This window comes from Ascaphus truei, chromosome 1, assembly GCF_040206685.1.
Source record: "Ascaphus truei isolate aAscTru1 chromosome 1, aAscTru1.hap1, whole genome shotgun sequence".
In the NCBI taxonomy this organism is placed as follows: Eukaryota; Metazoa; Chordata; class Amphibia; order Anura; family Ascaphidae; genus Ascaphus; species Ascaphus truei.
Window position 1 is genome coordinate 89,331,341 of NC_134483.1, and position 23,498 is coordinate 89,354,838.

Here is a 23,498-nt window from a genome sequence, read left to right on the forward strand (position 1 = left end):
AAATAAAACAAAAACAATCTAAGTGTAGACAATAAAACAATGTGAATAAAGTCTGTGGATTTCTTGGCTCTTATGTACAGCCTACTCACAAGATCTCAGTATTTTACGGGCAACAGGTAGCAATTATGGACGACATGAAGAACTCCTGGTTCAGAAAAGATGATGATCTCCGATCACAGCAAGATGATGGTGCATGAAAAAAGAAATATATCCATAGTGCAGACCAATCATAAAAAACGTAACTTTATAAGGGTTCAAAAATGCAAACTTACAATAAAAACGTTAAATTAACGCATATATCACTAAAATGTGATGGAAGAGAATCGATGTGAACACCTGGCTCACCCCCCGCCTCCGGTCAGCGATCGGTTCGTGAAACGCCTCCACAGTCAGCTACCTGCTTCCTGGTCTCTCTCTGAGGCGTTGCGTCGCGTCACATCCGGTTCTTTGCGTCACGTCACTTTCGGTTTAGGGATTCGCAATCTCTGTCACTTCTCTCCTCCTTTGGGCAGCTGTCACTCTACGCGTTTCGCCAATCCGATCCGTGGCTTCGTCAGGAGACTCCTGACGCAACGCCTCAGAGAGAGACCAGGAAGCAGGTAGCTGACTGTGGAGGCGTTTCACGAACCGATCGCTGACCGGAGGCGGGGGGTGAGCCAGGTGTTCACATCGATTCTCTTCCATCACATTTTAGTTATATATGCGTTAATTTAACGTTTTTATTGTAAGTTTGCATTTTTGAACCCTTATAAAGTTACGTTTTTTTATGATTGGTCTGCACTATGGATATATTTCTTTTTTCATGCACCATCATCTTGCTGTGATCGGAGATCATCATCTTTTCTGAACCAGGAGTTCTTCATGTCGTCCATAATTGCTACCTGTTGCCCGTAAAATACTGAGATCTTGTGAGTAGGCTGTACATAAGAGCCAAGAAATCCACAGACTTTATTCACATTGTTTTATTGTCTACACTTAGATTGTTTTTGTTTTATTTCCCTTATATGCTCCCCCTGGATTGCGAACAAAATTCTACTACTTGGGGACCAGAGAAACCAGTCCCTGCCAGATGGGTTTGAGCAGGGGGTCTTAATTCATTTATTAATGTCACGTTTTTATCACGTTTTTTGATTATTCACACAATTGTATCACTTGAACATTTATTTTATTCACTTTATTTTTTAGTGATCACGAATAGTGTTAGCGCCTACTTCTTTCACTGTAGCTCAGAGAGCGGATTGCCAGCAGATATTAATACCAATTTTAGACTATGGGGACATAATTTATTGTACAGCATACCAAACTCACCTTTGCAAACTAGACTCCCACTACAACTCAACATGCCGCTTTGCCTTCAATGTAATTTAACACACATCACTGCGAAATGCTCAAAGAATTAGATTGGCCATTACTTGAGCCTAGGCACAAAGTTCATTTTTCCTGTCTTGCCTTCAAATACTTTCTGGGCAAGCTACCCGCCTATCTGCACAAGCGCCTCACCCCTGCCACATGCAGCACTTATCACCTGAGATTTTACTCCAAAAGACTGTTCAAAGTCCCATGGTTCCACAAAGTATCCGGCCGCTCCTCCTCCTCTTACCGTGCTCCTCACAACTGGAACAACCTAAGTTCTTTCAAAACTAAGTCTGCTCACATTTTAATCTGGTCTGTAACTGTTACATACTGTACGCCCATAACATATACTATCTTTGCATGAACAATTAATGTCTTCAAATATAATGTATAACCCTGTTCATTTAATGTAACTATGTATTGCCATCATAACGCTGTGCCCAGGACCTACTTGAAACCGGGAGGTAACTCTCAATGTATTACTTCCTGGTAAACATTTTATAAATAAAATTAATTCTACCCACCGAACTACAATGGAATTTAACAAATAAAGTTTATGTATTGTCTGGGTCCTTTTTGTCACTGTACATTTGCATTTAATGGTTTATTAGGGCTATTCACTATATGAAAATGGTGATCATTAAGTGAATGGCCTAAGCAAAGACAAAAATTCACAGCTGCAACACCCAGTAGCACAAAAGATGGTCAAGCCACTATAGATATTGCTGAATACATTACGACAACGATGAAAGTTAACGCTGTACTGCATCTACTAGTATCTACAAAGCTTTACCTTTTGTGGTTCTTTTTAAAGCTTGCTACTGAATTTGCTGCATATGTTTTTTTGCGTTAATATTTTTCTGCTATAAATAAATGGCACCCCAATAAAGATTACTAAAGTAGTATGATTTTGTTTTTCTTCCAGGTGATTTCTAACTTGACCCACGCTATAGAGAAGCAGAAGGAAAAAACTGAGCTAATGAGAACTTTCACACACTGGCGACTTCAACATACAGAAGCCAGACAAGAGGTAGACATTGGGACATATAAAGCCAAAAATTATGGATGGTCCAATTTGTCATTACTGTTGTTTGCAGTGCTGGTGAATTTTATACTGTTGTATTACTAAACATTTTCTTAATACAGCGGTGCGTAAACTGGGGGGCACGCCCCCTTGGGGGTGTGCAAGATTATTTAGGGGGGGGGCGCGGGCTGCGTGCGGGGAAACCTGGGGGCGGGCAGAGCTGTGCATGGGTGGCCAGAAGCTGCTCTGCTCTGTCTGCCTGCAGAGTGGGCGGGGCCTTCCCTGCACACAGACAAGCCCTCCTCGTCCTGTCTGTTACCCGCACGTGGGGGGACCTGAGCAGGCTTAGTTACTTTAAATCCCCCCTACCCACACACCCAAACCGTGTGTGTGTGTGTGTGTGTGTGTGTGTGTGTGTGTGTAGTGTGTTGGTTGTGAATTTGTGTGTGTTGTGTGTGTGCTGTGCCTGTTGGGTGTGTGGGTGTGTGTGTGTGCGTGTGCTGTGCCTGTTGTCTGTCTGTGTGTGTGTTGTGATTGAGTGTGTTGGTTGTGATTGAGTGTGTGTTGTGATTGAATACAGCAGTGCACAAACTGAGGAGGAGAGTGGGGGGGGAGGGGCGGGGTGAGCCCCGGGCGCAAGATTATTATTTAGGCGGGGCACTTTCGGAAAAACCTGTGAGCGCAGGCAAAAAAGATGTGCGCGGGCAGCCAAACAGAATAGTGAAGGTGGCGGCCACGTGATTCGGAGGTACGAGGGAGGAGCACGCCCCAGCGCTGTGATGTCAAACGCCCCTCCATCCGGTGTCTGCGCTGTGTTCCTGCTCTCCTCCGCTGGCAACCTACTTTGCTGCGATCCTCTGCAAGTGAAAGGGTAGGCTGCCACTATATCAATCATACTATGAATGTACAGAAATAATTAAAAAAAAGTGTAAACACTTCCCCGCTTGTGCTTGCAAAATTATGCAGGACACCCTGTGCTCATGCTTGGAGAGTTGGTGATGTCACCGCTCGCAGCGGCAGCGTGGACGCATAACATCCTCCAGAAGAGATTATACAGTATTTTAGATGTAGCCCAAAATATTAACAATCATAAAGAACTTAGACCTGATCTACACACTCCTGAAATGGTTTTTATAAAACAGTCTACTGCCCTTTTCAAGTAGTGCTAAACAAATTTAAAGGTAACTGCATCACGCTATGTGTGGTTTTAATCTTGGTTCTTGTCATATGCGTTCATGTGTGATTTAACCATCCGAGGACTAGGTACAGTTATGTAGGGTAGTGAGTGAATGGACTGGATTTAATTGTAAAGGATTTTGTATATGATACTTGTTAGCACATTTGAATGCAAGGGTTCACAAGCCTATTCATGGGGATTACAAATTGCACTTGGTTTTTGAAATAATAAACATGTGAATGGACATCCTGCATGAATATGCTACTTATGGGTCCTGGCAAAATAATATGATCCAGCTAGAGCAACAAATGTAGATTTGGGAACAGCTGCCCTAGTGCCTCTACTAAAATGTGCACTGTGTGTAATAATTATCACTTTAGCAAACAATCATTATTTTCCTCACCAGCAGTGACGCGATTAGGGATATACAGTACTGTAGTTCAAAAAACATTCACAGCGTAAATAAATTATTAACAAGTTTTAAAATAAGTGATCGTTTTAGAAGTAGATTCATATTTTGAGGCCATACGTTGCTATTAACCAATGCCTTCAACGTCTCTCCTATCTTTCCTTTTTCCTGCACACCCTTCCCTTGATCATTATAATAATGGTCTCTAGGGTTTTTAACGTGGTAAAACAAATTTGTAGACCTATATTGGTTTACTTGGGAAAGAGATTATATTTCCTAAAAGCTTTAAAAATATATTGTCAACAGATCAAAGCTGCAGTTCAGTCTTTTTTTTTTTTTTCTTTTTTTTTTAAATTTATGTTTTTACTTCAATAGTTTCATGTGTGCAATCTCTAATTACCTAAAGAACTGTATAGCTGCAGGTCAATTCGTTCTCCATGTATTGATCTGCAAATTTGGTGACATAATTAGTGAAGGGATCTGTTTTTCTTCTGCTTCTGTCTCTCAGTGGAAGCTCATGAATATTCATGAGCACTCCTGCACTGACATGTGCTAGAGGGAGGGCAGGGCTGACAAAGGGGTTTGCCAGAGCTTGTGACAGGACATGAAGGGGCAGTGCCTTAGCAAATGGCTGTTAAAATAGAATACAAGAAAATTGGTCTTTCAAAGTTGTTTTTTTTAAAACAGAAAATGCTAAAAGTATTTTTTCTTACTACAGCACTGATTTATTAAAAAAAAAACACACATGCAGGATATTGACTGAACTGCAGCTTTAATACCTTTATCTCTGTACGTAGTCAGTTCTTTGACACACTGAGTGCTCATTTGCATGTCATTACCCAGAATGCCTGGCTGCAATAGAAGCATTGTATGCTACGAGATAATGGGGAAAGGCAGGTTTGTGGACCTGAGATGTGAATGTGCTCAAAAGTGGTATTTTTATTTGCTGCACAATTAAATATGTTCATATTTTTAGGATTATGCATGCAGCCTAGCAGATAAACATTACAGGAAGACATTAGTGAAGAATGTTTGGCGAGCTTGGCACTCGGTTATTGAATCAAACTGGAAGGATAAAGTGGAACAAGCTTGTCGAACCCGTGCTCAGGAAATTTGTATTGAACTGTCCAATGATTACGAAGCCAAGATTGCACAGGTACTTTTGTAATATATAAATGTCCGGACTAGGCACACTTTCAACTTGGTGACATAATGTGATATATAAAAAGTTTTATACCTATATTTGTACAATGACTTGTGCAGTATTATTAGTTGTTTTGCTGTTATCGAGCAGTACTTAACATAGTTAATACAAATCAGAAGCATGTCTGGTGTGTGCTATTTATTGGCCAATATTCAGATAAATGTCTTCTTAAATAGAAGTATTACTTTAACGTAATAACAAAAAAAAATCAGTTGGTTATTTTTTTTATCTCTACAGAGTGATCATACTCTATTGTGACAGTTTGTTTGTTTTGTGCTACCTCTTCTCTGTCAATGTTACATCCTCGTGGTAATGAATCCTGGGATATGTTGGTCTCCACTTCATTTGTTACATTGCTAATTTTTTAAGAACTGTTTAATTTTCACCATTAAAGAATGTCCGGAATTGTCCTCAACTCCTAAATTGATTACTTTTCAAGCTACAAATATGAAAATGCAATAAAATGATCTTGACTGTCATTTGCCATATAAAGCCCCACTGTTTAAAGAGATGTTCACTTCTAATGTATAGATACTTCAGGAAATGTCAAATAACTGCAGAAAGCAAGCTATCCAGAAGTCCGTCATAAACGGTGACCTATGGTGTAACGTCACAATTACTGATTGGCACACTGCCGTTTTGAAATAAAGCAACATTTTACTACAATATTTTTTACAGATCCAGGAAACTGCGTCAGAACTCCACTGGGAGATTCTGTTTCAGACAGGAAAGGGGAAGGCCTCAACTGAGGAAATTATTGACATAATTTACTTTGCTTTATTTCATGTGGTTATTCTTTATTTTATTTTGCTTATGATCATGTCATTTAATTCCAGTTGAATGGTGCCGTAGAAGAAGCCAGAGCAGAAGTTGAGAGACTGCATGCAGAGAGAGGGCAATTTGAAGGCTCCATGAAGAAAGCATTTATGCGTGGTGTATGTGCTTTGAATATGGAAGCAATGACTATGTTTCAAGGCAGAGAAAGTAAAATGGACCATGGTTAGTAATCCAGGCTTGTCACGTATGGCACCCCTGTGAGCACGCGACCTGCATATGGGACATGGGTTAATACTCGCGCTCGCAAGCGCTCCCACTTTTCACCCGCGCAGAGGTCCCTCAAATGGACAGTATCTCCCCTAAATGACAAGGATAAATACACAGCTCGCAAGCTGCCTCACTGTTCACCTTTGCATAGGTCCCTCAAATGAGTTGGCATCTCCCCTAAATCCATCTATACCACCGTCACGAACAGCACACACGTGGGCACGTGTCTTAGATATGCAATCAGGGTTAATACACACGGCTACTCTAGCCAACTCACCTTTCACCTGCACAAGGTACCTCCAATGGGTTAATATTAACCCCTTACTAAATTGCCATCATATCTATACACTGCCACCACCTGGGGTAGTTATACAAACAAAAGATGTCAAATTAATATTTGCCAGCAACCCCAGGTTCCTAGGTCCCTGTGTATTATAGAAAACCTATGCTCTTTAACACATAAATCAGTTGTAGCCAAATGTGTCTGAAAAAATACTCTCTCCAGAGCGTGCAACAGTTCATTCAGAGCCCAAAGTATTACTTATTAAATGTTTTAATATATATATAAAAGTATTACAAGAACATACAGTTACAATAAATGCAGGACAGTTTCTTATAATAAAAGGATAAAACGTCAAATAGAAATCCCTATACAGTACATTACCCCAATGTTATAGGTTTTCTCCCAGAGGGGTCACTGGTTCAGAAGATGAGATCTCACGTATTTGTTCCCAAATACCCCTCTGTTGAGATCAGATTTTTCATAATGTCTGCCCAGACGTTAAGGACGATTTTCCCCATTGCAACAACATAAGCCAAGCCCCTGTCTTAAATCGGCTGTGAGATTTGACAAATTTACGACAGGGGGGGGGAAAAAACACCTTCCAAACTACATTTGTATCTGCCTAAGGATATACCCACACTCATAACTTCCCTCCTGTAATATTTACACACGTGAGTAACATCTGTGAAAGCGTGAAGAAAAATACAAATTGGGGTTCAATATAACAGAATAACAAGTGAGTTTATTTAAGCATACAGGTGTACACTTGGATGGAGACATCTTAGGCAAACCTGTCTAACATATATGGTATACAGTATATTTATACCCTAATACTAAAGCTCACGCCCCCATTATGGGGTGACTTGTACGTCATAGAAAATAACTTACATTTATATGCAAAACAAATGAATATGATAAAAACTGCTAAAAATCTTTATGCAAGCTCAGTAACCTTTCCCCCACATACGCATCTGGGTGTTTGTATATTCTATAAGGGGGCGGTGAATGTGAGAAGTGGTTTCTAATTCTGATCCCACTTGACACTGCCTAGCACTATCTCAAGGCTGTACGTTCCCTTCTTCTGCAGCTTGCCATGGCTGGTATCAATAAAAAATTGCTGAGAGCAAAACATCTTTCAACCCGAGCTGTGCAGACAAACATCAAAATGGATGACACAGACAGGGAGTTTACTTGAGACCCCCCCGCCCCCATGCCACTCTCTCACATCAGTACATTCAGGCGTTCTTGGGGGATGGGGCAAGACTAAATATGAATATCTTAATCCTAAATTTAAGCAACAAATGAATATCTGTCCCTTATCTCTTAAACATACTGTGTGTGTGATGTCAGAACGTGCCCTCGGTGACATGATTACAGATTTGTAACTCTTATTATGAAGAGGGGATGACATCACAGGATATTCTCATTTTTAATAAAGTCCTTCAATGAGGGAATAACCGGTGGGTCACCTTTCTCTGGAATGTACCAACAATCACTCACAAACATTTAGCTTTCTTTGAAGCCAACAGACCACTATCTGTTCAATGTTTCTGACCCCACATGCGTCCCTTTTAGTGGCTATCCATGACAGGCCAACCCAATTAATTTCAGTTTGATGCGCAGCACCCACCCATGACAAGCCTGGACCTGTCATAACACAATATATGGTATTTTTAGACCCAAGTTTTTTTCTCGCAATATTGGTTGCAGGATTAAGAAACAAATTCACATTAAAGCATGCACACATGGACATACGTATCAAGGGTTGAAAGTGAGAATTGTGATACAGCAAGGCCCTGCTTCTCGGCGATCCAGCGGTACCGAGAAGGGGGCCGCCATGTCTGCGCATGCGCAGAAGGGGCCGGTCCGCAGAATGGGTTGGTTTGCCGATGTTGCGCATGCGCAGAACAGCGCATTGCTGGTCTGCGCATGCGCACATAACGAAAATCACCGGTTCCGCTTTCCGGCGATTTTCGCTTTCCGGTGGGTCCTTGGAACGGAACCCGCCGCATGACTGCGGCCGTCCTGTACTGTATAAAGTTGACTTTAACGTTGTAGCAGTTTGTGCCTTTGAGTGACTTGGGAATGGGTATAGGAGCAAGTGTGTCAAAGTTTCCCTGTCTAACTGGTTAACTTTACTTGTCCTTTGCACTTGTCGCATTTATCTTGCAGAAAAGAAAAGTGCCTGTTACTTTTATTCTGACGAGGTTAGGTTCAGTTGTAAGAAATGCAAATAACATGTTTCATATATCTGACAAAAAAGATTTTATCACAAATTGTGTCACATTGATATTTATCCCCCTTGTTAAATGTTATTTGTAGACTAAATTATCTCAGTCACAGATATAAGCACTTTTTGCATACCACAGAACCTTTGACAGCATTGAACAGCAGATTCTATTTGGTTTCCTTTCTTTTATAAAGTATAGAAAAACAACAGTGTGTTATAGGACACAAAAGTGGTGATTCGTTATTTTGCAACAACATAAAAAAAGACACTGCCAAAGTTTCTCAACTTGGGTATTTACATGCATCCCAAGTCAGATATTTGTGGTTCCCTAGTTTTGGCTAAATTTAATTTCTTCAGGGGTCTATACTTCAGCTACAAAGTCCTAAATTCAGCAACCAGGCAAAGTTGCAGGAAGATTTCACCAAGCTATAAGCGTGATTTGTAAAGTCGGGATATGTCCAGAACACAATTACATTGAAAGTATATATTTTGTGTGCACTACCAATGAAAAACTAAATCAACCACAAGGTGACACTGCAACACAGAGTACAGAATTATTTTACTAACAAAATAGCACACAGTGAGAGGTTGGAAATAAGCTTCAGATGACAAAGTGCCCTTGTGCTAATATTTTATGCAAACTGGCTCCCCTACTCATCATCAAGTTGACTACAAATGTTGTTTTTTTTGTTTTTAGGCTTTCCCCTTTCCTGCATTTTAACCTTATGCACAAAACACTTTTATAGTTTAAAGCAAATTTGTTCTCGGCGTGGAGGATCTCATGGAACTTGGAGGCCTATAATATAGACTTAGCATGACATTTTACTGGTGACTGTCAGTGGTAAATTGTGCTTTGCATTCATCTCCGAATACAACTCTCTTTTAATGAAAATAACAATTTACCTAGCATTTAATCGTATCTAGAAGCCCTTGGGATGTCTTGTGACACTGACGTTATCTTCAACAGCAGATCCTCCACACAGAAGAGAAGAGCTCGGCTCCAGTCCCTCAGTTACATTTCAGCATCAGGCAGCCACTTCAGGACATATGAGCTCAAGCCAACATGATATACCGTCACCATACCACACGCCTGCTGTTACATCAGAGCAAACTGTGAGTGTTCAATGTGAATTTTCATTTGATCACACAAACATAAACCACGTTATATGCCTAGAAAGAACTTTTTTGCCACTTTGTACTGTACCTTTACACCTTTTTATCTGAAGTACACAAATATGATTTCTGCTGAACTTAAACTGTAGACTACAGAAAAACACAATTATTGGCCAGAAAATATCGATGTACATTATAGAGAACAAAAATATGCTATTTGTGTTTTGATTTTTAGAACAGCGTCATCTCTTACCTAAAAATGCAACAATTCAATTAGTACAATAAAACTATTTGTTTCAAATTTGGATTTTTGTTTTCTTACTGGTGAGAAAAATTAAGCATGCCCTATATACTGTAGGCTAAAATAGAACACTGTTCTGCCTATTCTACTTTACGAACAGAGACCCACTGAACGTGCTTTGCTTGTGAAGTACTCAGAAAATTGATGTCCTGCAATGTAGAGCATTAAATGACACTCACTAAATTAACCATTCCCAAGAAGCCTATCATTACATTGACTTTAGTGGCATGTACTGATATTAGGCTTGGCTAGGCAGCCCATTTCCATTGCTAATACCGATACTGAGTGCAAAGAAATAGCTGGATGCCATATTTTCCTGTTCCAGGGAACCACCTGCAGATGCAGTCTGACTGTTTTCCCTCTCAGCTGCATTTTGCATATTGTTTCTCCCTCACAAACTGTGGCTACAAGTGTTGCCAGCAATGTGACAACTACGACTGTCTTTCCTGAGCCTTCGCAAATTAATTTTTTTTACCACAGCTTGGCAGAAGATGAATGAGGCTACATCTGTAGGTTAGCCATTTTATTAAAAATCTTTATTTTCGCCTCGTGATCTTGTTGGCCACATTCCAACCTTGGTTTCAATAGTAAAAGCAAATAGAACTGTTGTAAGTTGTGTATTCAATTGATGTGAAAGAGCAACTTCATTCAAAGCACCTGACTATATACCTTTTAATTAAAGTTTGGAAATCTTAAAGGTTTCTAGAGAAATACTTTAAGTGTAACCTCAATTGAGACAGTGGAACATTTTGTACAATGTTCAAGCATTTACATTTTGGGTCCATTTTCTCCTCAAATATATTAGTGTGGCAGAACAAGGAACCACAGAGCACATTCCATGTAGCTGACTTGAGCGATTCACTGTTACTAATGGTTGAAACACAGACATCGGCAGTAAAAGTAGCTTTGGGCAACCTTATGAAATCAATCGGTACCATGCATGATTGTGTAAAAAAAAAAATCAATGGCAGCAGTAATGGAGAAAAGGCATTAATTAGTTACATTACATTTTTAAAAGTTAGGCATTAATACTTAAAAAATTGTACTTGTTTTGCTATGTATTTCTCTTGTACACAGCAGACATACATTTTATGCAGGTTACCACACATTGTAGTTAATATACTGCTTTTTGGTTGCTCTGTCATTTGTCTATTTCAATTCATATTGTGTAGGCTAATCTTCTCTGCTGCATCTGTAAGGCTACGTCCGCGCTGGCTACTGCAGCACCCGCTGTGGCGGACGTTGCAGGGACATGAGCCGCCCCACAATGGGGCCGGCCCGCAGCGAGGGGGGGACGCCGCGCTGCGCCGACAAACTTCTGCTCTCAAGAAAATTAAGATCAGGAGTCGCGACGGAGCGGTAGGCCACGCCCCCTGGCAGTTCAGCCAATGAGGGCGAACCTGCCAGGTGACGTCACGGCCGCGCCCCCCTGTCTTTCCCCCTGCAGCTCATTGCAGACCGGGGGACTTGGCTACACGCGGGGCCGTAGCCTTAGACGTTACTTGTGGTCACTGAATAAAATGATAACATTTTGCTTTCAATGTTTCTCTTTTTTGTTTTTTTCTTTTAGTTTGCGCCCCACTTTGGTCCATCGAGTGCATCCCAGTGTAAGGATGATATAAGCACCCCAGTCGTAATCTCTGCTACAACATCAGGATCACTCGTATTACCAACACAAAAACTGGTATTTATTCAAGTTATCATTTTTTTTATTGAGGTCTGTATTTAACTAACCGCTTCAATAGCTACTTCATATGAGCAGACGTGACCTGATACACAAAAATGACCCGATTATGCATATGTTGTTCTACATTCTCAAATGGTTGACGGTATTATTGAGAATAAATGTTACTTTGATTACGACTTTTCTACGTTATAATATCCCAGTTCTTTTGGGGGTTTTTGCAACTTGCCATTATGTTTGTTCTTTCTAGGATACATGCTACGCATTTGTGAAACTGCCCTTTTCTGTTGCAGCCATTTAACACTTTGAGTGCGCTAAGACACCCTGAATGTCATTAGGGCCGGCTAGGGGCCCTATGACATACAGGGTACATCATGCTAGAAATGCTTGTTTTCTAGAGGGCGATCGCGTTCCTGCTCCATTTCCGTTTTGTCCTAGTGGTTCTGCCGCAGCTATGTGATTGTGTGGCTGAAACCCGAAGTCTGTTGGCACTCAGGTGTTGTCAATCTTCTGGCACTCCAGGGGTTAAATCCATTCTACTATATACTTTGGCGCATCTTTACTAACACCTGCTATGCCATGATACGCCTTCCGGCGCCGTAAGCCACCTACTGCGGGTAATTCAAGTAAATTGCCTTAAGGTGTCTCCCAGCTCCAGAAGGTGTTATGATATACTGTAGCCCCACTTAGTAACTGTGATCCTATATGCTTTGTTGCAGAGGCAGTTTTTGTGCGGTCACCTCTTCAGAGAAGACATATTTTATATTCTCCTTCATTGTTGTTTCAATATTGCCTTATTTCCAGATGTTTGTCCCTTCCTGCAATAATATTTCTATCTGTCAAGTAGTACCCATTGAACTACCCTTACTTGGTTCACACTAGATTTCTCATTGTTTTTATATCCTAGTGTGAGACATTATTTCTTTTTATCTGGTAAAATGAGTGAATAATTGATTGCTTTGAACAGAACATATCGGTTCAAATTAATATAGCCGATATAATATAAAATACATATGTAACTTTTGTCCTGGTGCCAGACTCTACTAAGACACTGCATCTACCAGTTCTATTGACAGGCATTGACTTTTATCAATGAGCTTTTTTATTTTTCAAGCTACATGAACAGCACGGATTACACGCTATAAAATTTTGCTTTTGACGTTTACCGTTTTTATATGGTATTTGTTATACTAATTCATAGCCGTAACAAAGCAGTTTGCTTATACAATAATAATGTTTGACCTCTTTATATAAATCTTTTATTTGTCATAATTTAGGTTGCCAGAATGTTGGATACTACGGGTGTTTAGAAGTATGTTTGTTTATTTTTTGTATTTCCAGGGCATGTTATTTTAACTAGTACTGTATGTCACTTCGTAGGGTTTCTAATTTATTTTTAAACAGATTGCAATAAATACTGTAACTGGTGTTCAGGAACGCAAAGCAAATCTTTTTCTGGGTTCTATGTAAATTGACATATTTGTGTGTAGTACATATTCCAAGCAAAACATATCGCTCATGAGACGAGTCAGGAAATGAGTTTAGTCAAAGATCGATCAGGTTGCAGTTAATCAGAATGTGCATTGAGTGCTTCTGGCCAAAGGAAGAAAGGGGAAAAAATACACGCACAAAAATGTTATCCACATAAAAATGATGAATTCTGTTACAAGGTGTGGCTGACAATACATTCACACACAGGTCTGCTAATTGCATGATTTAATTTGATCATTTCAGCAATCGGCAATATATAATTAAAGTATCAACTGGCTATGACAAGTCATCTGAGAACTGTTTGTTTATTTTTGTCTTGTAAACATTACTTATGCATTTCAATGAAACTTTAATTATTCAGATTTAAATTCCTAAAGTGGTGTTTCTCAGCGAGCAAAGATCAAATTTAGTGGTATAATGTTAGAAAATATATATTTTGGAAGCTGAAATAGTTTTGCTTTGTTACATACCATCATACCGTATAAACGTCTGTTACCATATTGCCACCTCGATTTTTTTCCTATGCCATTTTTTGTTCAGTTTTTTTTTTTTTTTTTCTGCCTGTGAGTCTCCCTTTCCATGAGTGGTGTGTATCTTTCCAAAGGAAAGATACGGGAAGTGAGTGATCGGAAAGAAGACGCATGATATTATATGGGATTGTCCGGGTGCAGTCATAGATGCGTTTTGTGGCTTTCTTCCATTTGTTAATAACTATATGCACAGGTATAAGGGAGAGTACAAGGCGCAGTAGGCCCAGGCTTCTAAAGAAACAGAAAATGTCTGGTCTAAAGGAGGTTGCATGGAACTGATCCCAGCTTGTTCTTTTGCAAACTGTCATGTGTATCTTGTGGATTCTTTATAGTGTATAAGGTTTCACGTAACATAAATGTTACTCTTCACCCACCATAAATGATATTATCAGTATAACTTTAAAGATGACCCAGAAAAACCAATTGCAAATATCACTTCTATAATAGTGAAAGATCAATCATATTTATGATTAAGTAGTGAAGAAAAATGTATAATATACAATCCCTGGAGATAGTGCTGCTCCTGAAAAGGACTCAATCCAGGTCCAAGAGAGAATGGCGACACAGGTTCCGAAGCGCAAATAAATCCAGGGACATGTGAATAAAGAATGTAAAATAGTCCAATAAAGTCAAAACAATTGCAATGACTATGAAAATCCCCTGAGGAAGCCTGTGAAAGAGTGAAACGCGTAGGGTGGAGTAATGCTGGCGCTTGGAGGATTTGGACATTTTGGAGGTGTTCTTAGCAAAGAATTGGTTCCTCTGCCCCCGGGTGTTAACATCTTCCGGTGGGAACGGCCGTGACAGCGGGAACATCGGTGGGAGAGGAAGTGTTGCGTCTCTTCCAGAATCTGACCCTGGGTGGTCTCAATGCCTGAACTTTTGCTCTGATTGTAAGTTCAAAACTGTATCTATAAAGCAATCTGCACCATGTTTGTTTGGTTTTTTTTTTGGTTTTTTTTTCTATTGTGGGATTCCCTCCTCCCACCTCCCCCTCCCTCCATCCACTCGCCTTGATGGATGATTAATGAGGGTGTCTGGATGGTGATACGAGTTGGTCACTCTAGATAACCAAACCGCTTGAACACCTCACAGAACATATGCGGGGGATATTTATTTTCCACATAATCCTTGCAATTGTTTTTACTGTATTGCACTATTTTACATTCTTTATTCACGTCCCTAGATTTATTTATGCTCCTTAACTTTAAAGATGATACACTTCTCATATTGACTGCTGATAGCGTGGTCCAACATTATTTTCTGAAACCTGGCTGTGGATGAATTTTACATTTTGCAAATATTTAAGTAGTAATCCCCTCAGAACAGAGCATTACTGGCCAATAATGCCCAGGCAGGACGAGTTCAAGGCCCAAGACGAAGCCCAAGGATTTTAACCCGGCCAGGGCATTATTGGCTAGTAATGCCCTGTTCTGAGGGGATTATTACTATTCTAGGATAAGAATGTGCTTTTTTTCATAATAAATTCTATATAACTATACAAAGTGTCTATCATTTATGGAAAAAGTATACATTTAACCTAAAATAGTAATAGTAATCGCCTCGGGCCTTCAACTCTTCCAGCCAGGGCATTATTGGCCAGTAATGCCCTGTTCTTCATGGATTATTACTTAATTAACTAGACACTGGGAACATGCTCACATCTGATAAACATTTGCCACAGCAAGTAGTAAATACTGTACCAATGTTGAAAGAGCTGATGTTTAAGATAAAGTGGTTAAGCTGATGGCAGATTCTCACACGTGGAGTAACATGCATAGTTCAGCTTTGCTGATTTTGGAATTGTTTGAAAATGGTGTATATAGATTTGCATTGTGTAGAAATAAGTGTTTGTATAGGATCAAGTTGTGATGTGTTCATTGCTTTCAACCATGTAGCCAAATAGTAGGATAATGGGCAGGCTTAAATAGGTCAAATTACTGTAATGTAGGGAATGCAATGGCTGCAGTTCCGCTTTCCATGCTCTCTCTTCTAATTTCTTTATTTCTGGTACATCAGATTTGTTCAAATGTGTTTTCATTACCAAACAGATCAAGGAACACGTAAGCCCAACAACATAAGGTAACAGGAAACCGTTGCAGTTAACATTTTTTACTGTTCACCGTCTTAATTTTTGTTTGGAAAGTTCCATAATATGGAAGTGAATCAATTTTGGAAAATTTTCCATTAACAGTAAACTTGGACATTTTAGATGTTTCATCTTGTTCAAGCAAAAGATGCAGAAAAGTGTTTTGAATGTCTCAGTATATCACTTTGCTACAGTATATTGCATAAAACGGATTTTAATACATCTCTGCTCTTTAGGAATGCAAAATAAGTCTTGTTCTGGTTAATTGTAAATTTGCATCTTTTTCTGTAGTATATATTCCAAGCAAAGCAAATGTGATACCATTTGAATATTTGTGTTACCACATGTTTTCTGTCTTTTTAAAAAAAAAAAATTATGGTTGTGTGATTGAAGATGAGGTATGTTTAGCAGTAGTTGTGTAATATTTCCTTTTAAAAAAAAAAAGGATATTAAAATAAAGGATTTTTGTTTTTTTAATCCCACTCTACGTGTCCCCTTGTGTGCATTCATGTTAATGTCTGCATTGTGTGTTACGATTATTGCACTAAAGTGGTAATGATGCAGTGTTATATCTAACGTTCTGTGGGAGCGTCAGTAACAATTATATTAATAGAAAAAGGGACCATTGTAATATGTCATGGGTTTGTTTAGTGTGCAGAATAATAAAATGTTCTTTGCTTTTGTATTTTTTAGCCCATGACAAGAGTTGTGACATCAAGTCAGCAGAAGGCTGGAAAGACTATAACAGCCCGTATTACAGCCCGGACAGATCTGGCGCAAAAGATTAGCAAGACTAGTAGCAATATAACGTCTATGGGTGTTTCACCACCAATGAGCTCTGTTGTGGTTGAAAAGCATCACCCAGTTACTCAGGTAAGTTGATTTCCATGTACTTAATAATGTTTTTGATTGCTTAAAACTAAAAAAGGCCAACATACTGTATCAATTAAATACAGCAAGGGTTTTCAACTTCAGTCCTCAAGACCCCCCCGGGAGGTCAGGTTTTCAGGATATCCCTGCTTCAGCACAAGTGGGTCAGTCTAAGATTGAGCCACCTGTGCTGAAGCAGAGAAATTCTAAAAACCTGTTGGGGGAGTCTTGAGGACTCGCGTTGGGCACCACTGATATACAGCACAAATAGAAAAGTGCCCTGTTGGTTGTTATCTAATGTTTCCTTCATCCAAGAGAAATATAGTGCTATTGTTTCAATACAGTATAGATGCAGCGGCCGTTATTTTAAGGCATCACAGCGCCGTTTTCGTGTGCGCTGCAGTACTCCACGGCTGCATCTGTATATACGCTTAATTAGCTGGGATGCATTTTTTTTGTTCGGTACTTAAGTTTCTGAACATGAATTTAGCAAACTTTACCAGTGCAGACAGCTTTTGTAAAAGTGTTGTTAATTTTAGCTTTAAATTAATACATTTTATTTTGGTTTAATTTTCTTTAAAGCAAACAATCTCTCAAGCCACTGCTGCAAAGTATCCTCGGTCAGCATTGCAAAGCGCAAGTTCCATCAGCGGGAGGAGCACTGGTCAGAGTGGAAGAGCACATCATGTTCACACTAGTGTACATTCAATAAAAGTTGTTGACTGATGTGCTTTAGTAGCTTGTTTGAGCAATACAGCCCAGTCCACAAGAAGAGGTTTACAAAACGCAATTGAATGCAGTTCCAATGACTTTGAAATGATTACAGTACTTGATTTGAGATGGATCAAATCCACCCCTGCAGTTCAGAGATCTGAAAACGTATAGGCCCATATTTCCTAAAAGGTGCATTGCCATAAGTGAATATATTCCGGGGTAGGAATGTGTTGTGTAGTAGCACCATTTAGTGAATATGGGCCATAGTGTGCGCTGGCAAAAAGAAAATGGTCATTAATGTGTGATGTGTACAGTATTTATGAACTACATTAATTGAGCTACTGTACTTGTCTAATGATGGAAACCCACAGGCCTTTGTAGCTCATTGATGTGTTTTTTTTTAAATATATATTTTAAAATAAAGAATGCCTGTTTTGTAATCATGACTTGATTTTTTTATGTACTGTATCGTCCTGTCTGAGCTATGGGCCAAACTATAAGAGCACCCAGCAAGTACAGTATCTTCCTAACCTGTATTTATGTACTGTTTGAAAATCTAAAATAAAATAGTTTGAACATTAGTGTGCACACCATTTATAATAATAATAGTCACAATTGACACAAAAGTCACAAGGAGCCGATACTGGAAATTGAACCAGGTTCAATGAGCCACTCCTCCCCTAGTAATTTAGTAACCTTTTCATGCACTTACTATTATGTGGAATTGGATAAATCACTGCAGATAAACTAATACATAAGTAAATTGTCTGGATATATTTCTACTTGCATAAATGCTATTGTTTTTATCTGCCTTTAATCTAATTGCATATTGTAGCCTTCATATGTCACATGTTTAATTCACCCAGCCAGCATTCACTCAGAAAATGTCCAAGTCCACATTACAAATACACACTCCGTTATATAATGGGTGCATTCTATCTTCTATTTGTGAATCTTATTAAATAATCCAATTATCCTCATTCTAAAATCATACTGCATATTTGTGCACATCCTTGTTGAATTTATGCCAAGACTACTCAATTGCCATAAACCTACACCGCTTGATACAGATTCTGTTTAGTATCGGAACCATACATTGATTTTTTTGAGTTGTGTAACAAAATGTCTGAAAAATACTTTCAAGATGAATTGAACATGTAGTAAACATTCACTGATTTGAGTCAACCAGGAATGCACTGCTTCTCTAGTTAGCTATAAGATGAATCACTGGTGTTCATTTTTAGATATGGCCGAAGATGTTTCAGTTTCTTTTATTGGGTACTGTAAAGAAGGCTACAGTGTCGGCTTCTACAGGAAAAACTTTTATTATAGAAGTAACAAATGTAGGGTAGAAAATAAAATAAATACTCGTATTAATCATCTGCAAAATACAAGGTTGAGGACCTCCAAATCCTTTCTCTGGGCATGTGTTAGAGAAGCTGAAACACGTTACACTTAGGCCAGGGAAAATGGTAGATTGTGAAGTTAAACAAACATTTGCAAGACATCTGTCATAAATAGGGAAGCTCATACAACATTGTGAAGAGCAACCAAAACAAGTTAAGTAGAGCAGTAGGAATATACCAATACTGCTATCAGATTGCCATACTGTTGCTAGTTACTCATGCTATCTGGGTTCTGCTTCTCTTCTGCTTAAAGTATGCAGTTATCACACTAATTCTCAAACATCACACTTGACCTTACTTGCCTTACTAACCATTGCCCTGTACCCTTCTTGTTATTTATTTTAAAAATATTTAACCAGCAAAAGTATATTTGCTTCTGGACTGCATTAACTTCTCGTCTTCTACCACATGCTCCACTTCCTTTTCAATTCGTATACCCTCTGCAATCTGTTTTTGTACAGCTCACTGAACCAAAACTGTCCTTACCAACATAGCCAATGATCTCCACTGTGCTAAATTCCAAATACATTTATCTCGTTCTGCATGATCCCTCTGCTTCTTTCCTTACTGTTGACCATTCTCTTCTCCTTCAGATTCTACATTCTCTTATTATCCCTAACAAAACCATATCCTAGTTCTCATAATACCTCTCACATTAATCCTTTTCATAACCTATCTTCATCCCCCATTTGTCATTCAGTTGGTGTACCTCAAGGCATTTATTTATTTATTTTTGCGTCCTCTCTCTTGTCTTCTCCTTTTGAGGTCTAGCTTGGTGACCTTATCGACTCCTACAGCTTCAGTTATCTCCATGCAGATGATAGATCTCCATGTTAGATCTATATACTCCTAACCTCATACCTGCAGTCCAATCCCAAGTCTTTGGTTGTATCTTGGCTGTATGCTCATCGATGATACTCCTTCACCTCAAACTTGATACGGGTGATGTATCAAGGAAAATTTGGAGCAAAATTTACACTCATTTCATCATTTTCATATTTCACCAAGTTTTGTGTATGTTTGTCAGATTGCAATTTGGGGAGTGGCAATAGGGGGCCTTACATGATGCACATATTATAATGAGCTTTATCAAACTCTATGTCGCGTTGATCTTGTAATTGCGTCAAAGTAATCCGCCAGATCTGAGGGGGAGCAAATGTTTTTCTGGTCAACAATTTGCATCCAATGTTAGAAACACTTTCTTGCCTTTGACACGAACGTAAGCAGAAAATGGAGCAATGCATCAAAACAAATTCTTTTTGCACTTTCTTTACGTTGATACATCATTGCCACTGTCTAAAATTGAGGTCCTCATTTCCTTCTATACCTAGATCAATATACTGTACTATTTCTTCATCACAGTAAATGGCACCACCAGCCACACATCAAAAGATACAGTAGCCAAACACGGCATATAGCAAACAAAACCTCAGGAAAACGTTTGGCTATCTTTTGATGTTTTACGGTTGTATACTTGTCTATACCTAAGCTTAAGTACCTTCCTCTCACCCCTTTTTATATTTGTTTTTTGTTCACTTTTTGCATTTTATAGTTTTTGTTTTTGGTGTGCAGAGATTTACACATTTTTGGACCACCATCTATCCAGTCACCAAAGCACATTGCATAAGTGTTATTTGACTTCCGGCTAAAAAAAAGTATTGCTAATGTTTGCCTTCCTCTGTCACTCTAAAACTCTAAAACTAAACTGCTAAAACTCTAACGTGTGCCCCTATTCTCTCCCATCTTGACTACTGTAATCTTCTACTAACTTGCTCCCTTACCATCTATACAAAATTCTGCAGATGCTGTATAATCATTTTACTTTCTCCCAGAAGAATGTCTGCTCATTGCTCTCTTGGCTTCTCCGCAAATTCTGTATAACCTACAAAGTTTTCATCATCGCCTTCAAGGCTGTTCACTCATTTGCTCCTCCCTACATGTCAGCTTTGATATTTAGTTATTATCCCTGCTTGTCTCCTGCACTCTGCTCATACGTGTATTATTATTGTTATCGTTTATTTATTAAGCAGCAACATTTTCTGCAGTGTGCTACAATGGTGTAAACAAACAGAATGATATAGCAAGTAAGAACAAATGCCAACTGATACAAAACGTAATGAGGACCCTGCTCATGAGAGCTTACAATCTAGAGGATGTTTCTCCTTTTACAACCTTTTTTCCACTATTGCGTTCTTGTATCTAAAACCTTATTCTTCACTGCCCACTCCAAGTGTGTCTGTGTGTCTGTGTGTGTGCCCTTGCTGCCCTACTGATAGTGTCTCCTGTTTGTCTAGATCACACAAAAATAGACAGGAGTCTCTGTTAATTTTCAAACTAACCTGTCAGCATCCACCCTGTCATATCACACATTCCATATCGATGAAATACCAACTTTACAATAGTGTGTATATATACCTTCTGTGTCTATACTGCTACCATACTTCCTAATTCTTCTCCCTCCTCTGGTACTTTACGCCACGGAAGGACTGACATGGCCACCTACCCTTTTTTCTGTATATTTTTACTATTTTGAAGATACATTTGAAATAGAGCTAAATGAATGTTTAAAAAAAAAAAGTGGAGTTCTTAAGAGCAACTGAAAGGTAAAAACTTGATAGCTGGCTTCCTACTATCAAACATGAGCATATTACATCTATATTAACATGTGAAAAACTCTCATAAACGAACCTAAAAACTAGAGTGCAGTAACAAGGCACATCTACTAAAAATGTATGTGTCCCCTTTGACACATTTTACTAACCAGAACTGAATTTATGCTTCAACCGCTATACCTGAAGAAGAAAAAAAGTTGTGCGCCGAGCACGCTCATTTTAATTGAAACTTCGTTATCTCTTGTCATATAAATTGTATTTGTGATGGTGATGTTTTTAATTTAAAATCAAAACACAATTTCAGTGACACAGCGCAAAGAGGTTTGACTTAGAAAACTAAATTCCTTGAGAGAGAGATCGTGTGTGTGTGTGGCAGAGCTGCTTAGATGGGGTTGCTGCTTCTGCGCATGTGCGAGCTGCACCGGACGTTTCTGCGTATGTGCGAGAAGCGTTGGCTGCTTCTGGCGCTGGCCATTTCTGTGCATGCACGAGTGGCACCGGCCGCTTCTGTGCTTTCGCGCGCCGATGGCCTCTTCTGCCAACACTGACGTCGCTTCCTTTACCAACTTCCATCACCATGATGGCAATTTGTGCAAGTGAAATTTTGGTAGGTGTCAGCAAAGAAGTTTCACTCAAAATAAATCTAGCGTCAAGACAATATAGTCATAGAGGTCTTATTTCTACGAGAGACCTAGCAGTACAAATTCTGTCTTTGAAGCTAAAATCCAGAGGCAGCTCCTCGTAACCCAAACATACAGAATGATTTGTAAATTCTTCCTATTTATTGCTAAGAATACATGGCATTCCCATGTGTCATGGACGTAAAAAAAAATTCATGTCTCATTAATAACTAGACACCATGCTATGGATGCTTTATGACGTTCCTAGGATTGAAACAGTGGCAGTTTAAAAAGAGTCTTTTCTGAATTTCAAGATGTAAATGTAAAGACTAGGATTGCATTATTTTTTTTCTAGACTGCACAATTTTGAATAGTCTTCTGTAAATTCACATTCAGTGTAAAAGTTTACTGTAATAGAACCCATCAGTGGTCTTATAGTTTTCTCACACTTTTGGACTCCATCCAGGCTCATGAAATAGTGCATTTTTTGGACTCCATACTATTACTGCTTTCTAATCTGAAGTTTTCTGTGGGGACAAGAAAATATATATAATTTAGTTATTCGGGGAAAAAGTGAACAACGTAAATAAGTAAACTATATAACAGTGTAGGATAACGAGTAATAGCTAGATGTAAAAAGTATATTCAAGGGCTATATATTCTTTGGTAGGCATCATATGCTACAATAGAAAAAATATAAATAGGTATCTTATGTCCTGAGAAAGCCTTTGGTGCCCTGTTTTAAGAACTGTTTCAATTTCTGTAACCATTTTATAATATCCTATCTGTAAAAAAAAAAAAAAAAAAGTGAAGAAATGTAATTTTCTTTTAAAAGAACAAGCACTTTTCCATCCTGCGGACAAGTTTCCTGTCGTCAATAACAGCTCGGCTATTTTGCACCTTGAATTTATTCTTATTAGGGCAACGGTGTTTTATGTTGCAATACATACTGAATAGTTACGTTAATGTATACAAAGTAAATTATGGGGAGTGAAAAAGTGGGTTTAAATATCACCTCTATGCTGACGACACACAAATATACTTTTCAACACCCGACCTTACACCTGCTATACAGACCAAAGTTTCTGAATGTCTCTCTGCTATATCATCCTGGATGGCCCTCCGTCACCTTAAACTCAACATGGCTAAAACAGAGCTCCTCATACTTCCTCCCAAACCTGGCCCTACTACCTCCTTCCACATTACTGTTGGAACTACGATCATTCACCCAGTAGCCCAAGCACGTTGCCTAGGGGTCACACTCGACTCCTCTCTCACATTCGCCCCTCACATTCAAAACATTTCTAAAACTTGTCGCTTTTTCCTCCGCAATATAACAAAGAT

The 23,498-nt window shown here is 39.0% G+C and overlaps 2 protein-coding genes across 6 annotated transcripts in view; one reads left to right on the forward strand and one right to left on the reverse strand.

Moving 5' to 3' along the window:
* Nucleotides 1-18,097, forward strand: part of POC5 (POC5 centriolar protein) — a 75,407-nt gene extending 57,310 nt beyond the window's left edge. For 4 of the 5 annotated variants that reach the window (XM_075591347.1, XM_075591331.1, XM_075591365.1 and 1 more), the window contains 7 exons: nucleotides 2,279-2,383; nucleotides 4,940-5,119; nucleotides 6,004-6,166; nucleotides 9,692-9,837; nucleotides 11,709-11,822; nucleotides 16,626-16,805; nucleotides 17,385-18,097. In XM_075591347.1, the coding sequence (XP_075447462.1) occupies nucleotides 2,279-2,383; nucleotides 4,940-5,119; nucleotides 6,004-6,166; nucleotides 9,692-9,837; nucleotides 11,709-11,822; nucleotides 16,626-16,805; nucleotides 17,385-17,528 (1,032 nt within the window). In that variant the 3' untranslated portion in view covers nucleotides 17,529-18,097. The remainder of the gene's footprint in view (nucleotides 1-2,278; nucleotides 2,384-4,939; nucleotides 5,120-6,003; nucleotides 6,167-9,691; nucleotides 9,838-11,708; nucleotides 11,823-16,625; nucleotides 16,806-17,384) is intronic. The other variant, XM_075591341.1, reaches the window with a different exon arrangement.
* The window catches only part of ANKDD1B (ankyrin repeat and death domain containing 1B), a 70,906-nt gene continuing 64,410 nt past the window's right edge, over nucleotides 17,003-23,498 (reverse strand). The window contains exon 15 of the mRNA XM_075591379.1: nucleotides 17,003-22,681. Coding sequence (XP_075447494.1) covers nucleotides 22,623-22,681 — 59 coding nt within the window. The 3' untranslated portion in view covers nucleotides 17,003-22,622. The remainder of the gene's footprint in view (nucleotides 22,682-23,498) is intronic.